We start from the raw sequence: 9211 nt of genomic DNA, 5'->3' as shown, positions 1-9211 counted from the left end.
GGAAGTCAAGTCCTTGATCCGGGCAAAAGGGCTCGATCTTTGTCTGGGAGTGGGATGCTAATAGTAAGGGGAGGCAATTTTATTGCGTGCATCGGTCAATATGGGATGTACGAGAGAGGAAGTTGTGTGGAGTAGACTACGGTTTGGTAATACAGGTTTGATTGCCACGTTGTGGATGAGGGAGGGAGACATGAAACAGGTCTGTGTGATGAGTGTTTAGAGGAGGAAATGGTGGAGCATGTGTTGATATTTTGTGAATTGCATGATGTAGATAGGGAGAGACTGTGTGAAAGGGTTAGAGAGGCTGGACAGGGTTGGGGTTTGGGTGTTGTAGTGGGGGGAGAAAAGGGGAGGGAAGTGGTGTCTAGGGCTCTATTTTACTTTCTTAGAGGAACATGACTAAAGAAGATAATTTAATGTAGTTAGGCTGTGACAGGCCTCACACTCCAGTACAGTAGGTGGCGGTGTATGCACCTTGAAAGTTGGATGCGATCCGACAACCCAATCCCGAAGAAGAAGACGCATGAAAAAGTATAAATATCACCACTACCAATTTGTTTTGCGAGAACACCGGCGAAAGAACAAGTCTTTAGAGGCCTGCTGTGGGTTTTTAAAATATTATTTATTGGGCATTAGAATTACTGTCAGATAAATCATAATTTGTTAAACCATAGTTGACTCATTTTAGGTAGCCAGCTAGTTATAACTTGACAAACAACAATTCCTTTAAAATGAACCGGCAATTGAACGGTTTCCATAACTCAATCATTGATGAAGACTGCTTTTTGTTCACCTCTGAATCTGTTGGAGAAGGTCACCCAGGTGAGTTTGCAATGTGGGGGTCTTATTTTAGCTAGCTAGGTAACGTAGTTAGTTTCTATATTTTTCAACACAAGGTCATGGCGTAGATTCAGCGAACTACAGTAACAAAGTGTTACCAAATGCGTGCCAATCATTTTTACGAACACGCATAACGTCAGTTAATATACTGTTTGTATGGTTGTCAACTAGCTAATTGACAATTTTTCATATGTGCTGATGTTTGAGCCGGACGACATTGTGAATGGGGAACACGCGATAGGCTCAGGCCCATTTTTTACAGTTTATGTGCAGGCCACGCGGGATGCCTTCGACCTAGCATGGGGTGTCTAGTTAGCTAGTAGCAGATAATGCTAATCCAGAAAAGTAGGCCACTAAATTACTTGTCTGGATTGTTAAATCACTGCTGATGTTAGGTGGCGCGTTTGTTGAAAAACTGAACATCTATGCCATATTGTTTTTATATATTCGTTTCTTTCAGTCAATTTATTCGTACATTTGCCCGAGTTGAAACACTGGTGTTACATCAATAGACAACGAGCTCGTTCACATGACACATGCATTCACGACTGCGCGTGCTGAGTACAGTTGGCTTTGTTGTTATCCAGTCACTGGGTTAGCTGAGCTCTCCAACTGTCAATACCGTCGTTGTGTATTTAAGCAATAAGGCCCGAGGGGGTATGGTATATGGCCAATATACCACGGCTAAGGGCTGTTCGTAAACACGACGCAACGCGGATTGCCTGGATACAGCCCTTAGCCGTGGTATATTGGCCATATACCACAAACAACCGAGGTGCCTTATTGCTATTATAAACTGGTTACCAACGTAATTAGAAGAGTAAAATGTATTTTTTTTGTCATACCCATGGTATACGGTCTGACGTACCACGGCTTTCAGCCAATCAGCATTCAGGGCTTGAATCACCCAGTTTATAATTTAGTTCATTGCAGTGCTTTAACAGTTGTGTGGGTGATATTTTGATTGACAGAAGCATGGGGCCACTTAACTTCTATTAGCAATGCTGGTGTATTTAGACAACAGCGTTGCTCCCTATCTAGGGTGTCCATTCAAAAACGCATCTTTTGAACAATGGTCAAAAACAGTTATTGTGTAGATACGCCTCTAAGAAAACAATGGTCCAAACTTCATGTCTCTATCATAATCAGTTCAAAAGTTAATGGAGTTCTGACCCTTGTAGGATGGCCACAATTAGGATGACAAAAAAATCTGGAATATTACGTCAGCAAGGCTGGATGCTGTGCAAGAATTAAGGCTAACTGACAGGTTTACCGCTGAACTAATCTATCTTCTCGAATCCGGAGAAGATAAAACAGTATACAGGTAAGATGGGTATTGATTTTGAGACATGGCATGTAGTATACTGTAGCTCAGTTGGTAGAGCATGGCGCTTGCAACGCCAGGGTTGTGGGTTCGTTTCCCGCGGGGGGCCAGTATGAAAAAAATGTGTGCACTCACTAACTGTAAGTCGCTCTGGATAAGAATGAATGCGAAATTCATTTTTTCCCCCCCAAAGATTTCTCACAAAAACAAGCATATCTCAGTGAAATGTCAACGGAGCACTTTTACATTTAATTGAGTTTGTCGTGTTAATTTGGCTTTTTGCGACCCGCGGAAACAACTTTGCAGACAGGCACCACAACATTTTAAAATGCTCGCTGCGAATGTAAAACATCGCTCCACCATCTCCTCGTTGCTACAATTCTAATAGTTCGCCTACTTTCAGTTTGTGACAAAGCAAGCATAGTGTAGCGAATCATTGTACCATCTAAACTGCTGTGAAATATATTTTCCATAACCAAATATATTGTATGTTCAGCTCTTTGAAGCTTGTATACAAAACCAAATGTAAAAGATGTGAAAAATAAACTTACGGGAAGCATAGAAATAAATAGCTCACTTACAACACATCTACCGTTTCTTAGATTTGCTTTCAATGAGAATGAAGATCTGTAAGTCACATTTCTATATGAATTTGGTTGGGTCGTCCAAAAAGTTACATTGCAGCTTTAAACAGGCTTTGCAAATGTGGGTCTGTTGATCCACGTCCTTTCCACTTACCTCATGTCAAAAGTCCTGCATGTGTGCCATATTTGGCCAAAAAATGAATAACTTGTGGGACTTTTATTTTGCGCTAAGTTAAGATGAATAAGTATGTTTAATAATGCGTTCCTTTAAATATTTTGTCTCAAATTTCCCCTGTTTTAATGACCAACTGTCCTGCCCACTAGCACAATAAGTAGAAATTGAATTGCATTTAACTTATGGCTTCCTCTGGACTGTTTTTGTGCAACCAATACAATAGGGAGCAACACTATAGTGTAAATACACCAGTGTTGCTAATGGCAGCTAGGGGCCATGGTGTACTCCTTTCACCTAAAATCACGTGGTTTTTATATCCACATAGCTAACGTTAGCTAGCAAGGTATTTGCAGTACTCTCAAACCAACTGCCCTGCTCAGCTCTTCTGGTGTCTACCTTCTCATTGTTTGTCTTTGCTAATGCTAAGTCAGTCCACTAAATGTACATTTGCGTTACAGTACCTAGCCAGGTGTTCTGGCTACAGCTGTAAAGTACAGGTTTAAGTGCAGTGCGCACTCGACATATGGGGGGGGGGGGCAGCTTCCATTGCAGCTTCCATTGCAGCTTCCATTGCAGCTTCCATTGCAGCTGATTATCTAGGCTTATCTCCATTCTAAATATAGGCCTAGGTCTCCTCTCCAGGGACTGCAGTGCAACTGTGTGCAGCCTGTCGCATGTACCTTTTGGCACAAGAAACTGCTTTGAGAAAGCAGTCACTGTGGTGACGATTCAGTGCATATGATAATCCATTAAATTGAAGTCAACATAGTGCTAGTGGTGTGACAAGGTCTTGTAGAGGCTTGATCCAATGACTGCCCCGTCTCCCTGCAGGGCTGGGGGGGTGCAGGCCAGGGTGTGAATGTATTGCTGTTAGGAATGTGGCAACTGTAGTACTTTGCAGCTGTCAATCATAAAGTGCATTTGGAAAGTATTCAAACTCCTTCACTTTTTTGACATTTTGTTATGGTACAGCCTTGTTTTTCCCTCATCGATCTACACAAAATACCCCATAATGACAAAGCGTAGACAGGTTTTGAGAAATTATTGCAAATGTATAAAATAAAAACAGATACCTTATTTACATTAGTATTCAGACCCTTTGCTATGAGACTTGAAATTGAGCTCAGGTGCATCCTGTTTCCGTTGATCATCCTTGATGTTTCTACAACTTCATTGGAGTCCACCTGTGGTAAATTGGACATGATTTGGAAAGGCACACACCTGTCTATATAAGATCCCACAGTTGACCGTGCATGTCAGAGCAAAAACCAAGCCATGAGGTCAAAGGAATTGTCTGTAGAGCTCTAAGACAGGGTTGTGTCGAGGTACAGATCTGGGGAAGGGTACCAAAAAAATTCTGCAGCATTGAAGGTCCCCAAGAACACCGTGGCCTCCATCATTCTTAAATGGAATAAGTTTGGAACCACCAAGACTCTTCCTAGAGCTGAGCAATCGGGGGAGAAGGGCCTTGGTCAGGGAGGTGACCAAGAACCCGATGGTTACTCTGACAGAGCTCCAGAGTTCCTCTGTGGAGATGGGAGAACCTTCCAGAAGAACAACCATCTCTGCAGCACTCCACCAATCAGGCCTTTATGGTAGAGTGGCCAGACGGAAGCCACTCCTCAGTAAAAGGCACATGACAGCCTGCTTGGAATTTGCCTAAAGGACTCTGACCATGATAAACAAGATGGTCTGATTAAACTAAGATTGAACTCTTTGGCCTGAATGCCAAGCGTCACGTCTGCAACGCCAGGGTTGTGGGTTCGATTCCCACGGGGGGCCAGTATGAAAAATAAAAAATGTATGCACTCACGAACTGTAAGTTGCTCTGGATAAGAGCGTCTGCTAAAGACTAAAATGTAAATGTCTGGAGGAAACCTGGCACCATTCCTACAGTGAAGCGTGGTGGTGGCAGCATCATGCTGTGCGGATGTTTTTCAGCGGCAGGGACTGGAAGGACTAGTCATGATCGAGGGAAAGATGAATGGAGCAAAGTACAGAGATCCTTGATTGAAAACCTGCTCCAGAGTGCTCAGGACCTCAGACTGGGGCGAAGGTTCACCTTCCAACAGGACAACGACCCTAAGCACACAGCCAAGACAACACAGGAGTGGCTTCAGGACAAGTCTCTGTCCTTGAGTGGCCCAGCCAGAGCCCGGACTTGAACCTGATTGAACATCTCTGGAGAGACCTGAAAATAGCTCTGCAGCGTCTCTCCCCATCCAACCTGACCCAGCTTGAGAGGATCTGCCCAAATACAGGTGCGCCAAGCTTGTAGCTTCATACCCAAGAAGACTCGAGGCTAATCGCTGCCAAAGGTGCTTCAACAAAGTACTGCGTAAAGGGTCTGATTACTTATGTAAATGTCATATTTCAGTTTAATTTTTTATACATTTGCAAAAATGTCTAAACCTGTTATTGCTTTGTCATTATGGGTTATTGTGTGTAGATTGAGGGGAATAAAAAAAAAAAAATTTTAGAATAAGGCTAACGTAACCAAATGTGGAAAGTCAAGGGGTCTGAATACTTTCCGAATGCACTGTATACCTGGCCATGGCTGCGGAGTCTGGCTTGTTGCCCAGTTTGGTCCATAAAAGGTTATTGGTTTTGCAGGCATAACATGTCTTGAAGTGTTTAGTAGGGTCTTTTTTTGCTGCACGATACACCCCATAACTCTTGTTTCTCTTGACAGATAAGCTTTGTGACCAGATCAGCGACGCTGTGCTCGATGCGCATCTCAAGCAGGACCCTGATGCGAAAGTGGCATGTGGTAAGGATCAATCACATCTATAAAAAATGAACCTTTCTATAGGTTTGTCCATGTTGCGCTGTCTGATGCTGTAACATGCCCTTGCTTCTGTCCTCCCTTCGTCATCCTAATTAGCTAATGCACACGTTTACCTCACTTTCCTTCACTTGATTTCCCTCCATCCATCCCCAGTCTTTTGCTCACATGTTTTCTTTCTGTCTGCGTCTTTTCAGAGACAGTGGCTAAGACTGGGATGATTCTGCTGGCAGGGGAGGTCACCTCCAGGGCCAACGTTGATTACCAGAAGGTCGTCAGGGACACCATCAAGCACATTGGCTATGACGACTCCTCCAAGGGTATTGCCGCAAATTTGCTCTGATTTAATTGCTCACTTCCATTGAATACATGGTTTTAAGAAGTCACAGGGTTAGCTTTGGCAAAGATATATATATAGACAGTAAGTAACACTGAGGTTTGACTATATTCCCTTCCCGCAGGCTTTGACTATAAGACCTGCAACGTCCTGGTGGCTCTGGAGCAGCAGTCCCCTGACATCGCTCAGGGTGTTCACCTGGACCGCAAAGAGGAGGATGTGGGGGCTGGAGACCAGGTTAGAAGCCTCCTGTCTTTGAATATTTGTGAGTCAGTGACTAATTGACTGGGCCTGATGCTCAACTGTATATTAGTGTTTAATGGTTTTTGTCTCTGCACTAAGTGTTTGACTGTGTTTTGTGTTATAGGGTCTGATGTTTGGTTATGCCACTGATGAGACTGAGGAGTGTATGCCCCTCACCATCGTCCTCGCCCACAAGCTCAATGCCAAGATGGCTGAACTACGCCGCAACGGAACCCTGCCCTGGCTGAGACCAGACTCCAAAACTCAGGTTAGATTCAGCACGCAGCCTATACTCCAAATACGGCAGGGATTAACATTTAAAATTCAAAATCAAATAGCAAAATTATCCTTGGTATGACCTTAAAAACATTCCAAATAGCTTAGTAGTACCCCCACCCCTCCCCCGGCTTAGACTCTTATGGGTTAAGGTCTGAAAATGAGTATTTCTTTGGTTGCCGGAAGATTCTGATCACTTGGCAGAAAATTAAGTTATTTTCACGTACACATGGGGTGGAACCAGAAAGACCAGACTACTGGAATTCTTTGCATTTAGGTTATCATGTTTTAAAAAATGCTGACCAATGGTGCAACCGAGCAGGCTCAACTTGCACAACTCCTCAGGTCACTTGCCCCGGGCAATAGGGCAACCCTTAATGTCAATCCCTGCGGCTATGTTCACATATCAATTTATGGAAATCCCTTGTCCAGATGTATGTTATAAAGCAGGCCTTTCAGGCACACTTGCACAGCTATCTCCACTTGTATGCAGGTATCCTAGTAATAATAATATGCCATTTAGCAGACGCTTTTATCCAAAGCGACTTACAGTCATGCGTGCATACATTTTTGTGTATGGGTGGTCCCGGGGATCGAACCCACTACCTTGGCGTTACAAGCGCCGTGTACTTTGCCTTACCTTGTCAGACATGCTTGTACACTTTGAATTACATGTCATACCTCGTCTCCCCCTCTCTAGGTGACCGTTCAGTACAGGCAGGACCGTGGGGCCATGCTTCCAGTGCGTGTGCACACTGTCGTGGTGTCTGTGCAGCACGACGAGGTAATTTGCCTGGATGAGATGCGTGACGCGCTGAAGGAGCAGGTTGTGAAGGCAGTGGTTCCCACCGTGTACCTGGATGACGACACCATCTACCACCTGCAGCCTAGCGGCCGGTTCGTCATCGGAGGCCCTCAGGTGAGATATATTCTAGACCAGTCCTCAATAGATGTACGGGAAGAAAAAAAAAAAATCCATTGAGATGTGATCAAGTAGGCACATTGTCAGTCATTAAAAAGTAGGCGCTCTTATCACCACGAGATAGACACTTCCAAGGCTGTCCTGGGCTACTTGGCTGACTCTTCCTTTCCCCTTCACAGGGTGATGCTGGCCTGACAGGACGTAAGATCATTGTGGACACCTATGGAGGCTGGGGGGCCCACGGTGGAGGGGCCTTCTCAGGGAAAGACTACACTAAGGTAGACCGCTCTGCTGCCTACGCTGCTCGCTGGGTGGCCAAGTCCCTGGTTAAAGCTGAGCTCTGCAAGCGTGTACTGGTCCAGGTGAGGAATGAGCTAATGGCTGTAACCTAACTGTTTATTTGTCTTTTTTTTGTTGTCAGGTTTTGATTGCTATATGAGTCATTCACTTATAGCTGTTATGCATCACCGTGACATGAAAAGTAAAGGAAGCATATGTTATTATTACCTGTCATGTGAATCTTGATCCTGTTTGTTAATAAGTGGCTGTGTTGTCAGGTAGCCTATGCCATTGGAGTGGCCCATCCCCTGTCCATCTCCATCTTCCACTATGGGACTTCCCAGAAGAGTGAGCGGGAGCTGCTGGACATTGTCAAGAAGAACTTTGACCTCCGCCCTGGTGTCATTGTCAGGTAGAGTGTGGAACAATGGTGTCCCATGGGGTCAAAGCTGGTCCTTGTTGGTGGAGGGGTTCTACATTTTAAATGGTGATGTTACACTGCTTGGTTTGCCCTCTGGTAATCTATGCAGTTATTTACCCAGTTCAACACGTTATTGTGTTTCTCTGTGTTCCAGGGAGCTCGACCTGAAAAAGCCCATCTACCAGCGGACCGCTGCCTATGGCCACTTTGGGCGGGAGGCCTTCCCCTGGGAGGTCCCCAAAAAGCTCAAATACTGAACCCCTCACCCCCAACCTTCCCACCCAGAGCTGTAGGTGTGCTACAGAAAAACTGACACTCTGGGAGGGAAACATTTTACACTCCTGTCCCCTCATCTCTACCCACTTCAAATTGCTTGCACACTCCTTGAAATCCATTTCCCGGTCTTCTTTCCCTGACTGTTCTGTAGTTGTGATTTGCCTTCACAGAAATGTATTCTCACCCTAGCCTGTCCACCAGTATATTTAACTAATCCACTCCCTGTACTCCATGTCATGTGCCAAGGAGTGGAATGTTAGCTAAAGAGACTGGTACTCAGACTAACCCCCCCCTCTGTACGTAACCCCCACCCATGTTTCTCCTGTAGGATAAATAAGTGATGCCACATTTAGGGTTGAAGATTGCTAGGAGTAATTGAGTAATTAGAATGCAACTCTTGTACCCTTAACTATTTTTTATAAAAATTGATTTTCTTTTGCAAATTGACAGATGTAACCAAAAATGTAATTGGTGAAGAGGAACGTGAGTTTGTCGTGAAATATAGTACCTTGTTTGGAAGCATCATCCCTTCAGACCATGTTTTCTGATGTATTACAGAGAAGTCAGAAGCTGCTAATGACCTCTGGCTTGTTGGGGTGTACCTTCCATATCTCTAGTTCCTCTATCTCATCCTTTGTCACTTGAAGATTTCATGTGAAAGTTCTAGAATTTTGTTAGGTTTGTCCCCGTCTGATAGGTGAGGGCAAGGCACTCCCCCTCAGACTGTGGCTACAGAGAAACTCGGCTTG

General features: G+C 44.5%; 1 protein-coding gene across 1 annotated transcript; it reads left to right on the top strand.

The window, feature by feature from the left end:
- Positions 1 to 539: 539 nt before the first annotated feature.
- On the top strand, positions 540 to 8749 carry LOC121582401 (S-adenosylmethionine synthase). The gene is made up of 9 exons (XM_041898157.2): positions 540 to 822; positions 5616 to 5693; positions 5906 to 6028; positions 6170 to 6282; positions 6413 to 6556; positions 7265 to 7483; positions 7666 to 7848; positions 8044 to 8177; positions 8341 to 8749. The coding sequence occupies exons 1-9, from the start codon at positions 732 to 734 to the stop codon at positions 8441 to 8443; spliced, it is 1188 nt and encodes a 395-aa protein (XP_041754091.1). The 5' UTR covers positions 540 to 731; the 3' UTR covers positions 8444 to 8749.
- The last annotated feature ends 462 nt before the right edge of the window (positions 8750 to 9211 follow it).

This window comes from Coregonus clupeaformis, chromosome 15, assembly GCF_020615455.1.
Source record: "Coregonus clupeaformis isolate EN_2021a chromosome 15, ASM2061545v1, whole genome shotgun sequence".
Lineage (NCBI taxonomy): Eukaryota > Metazoa > Chordata > Actinopteri > Salmoniformes > Salmonidae > Coregonus > Coregonus clupeaformis.
Note: the sequence above shows the minus strand (reverse complement) of the source record. Positions and strands in the feature narration are given on the sequence as shown.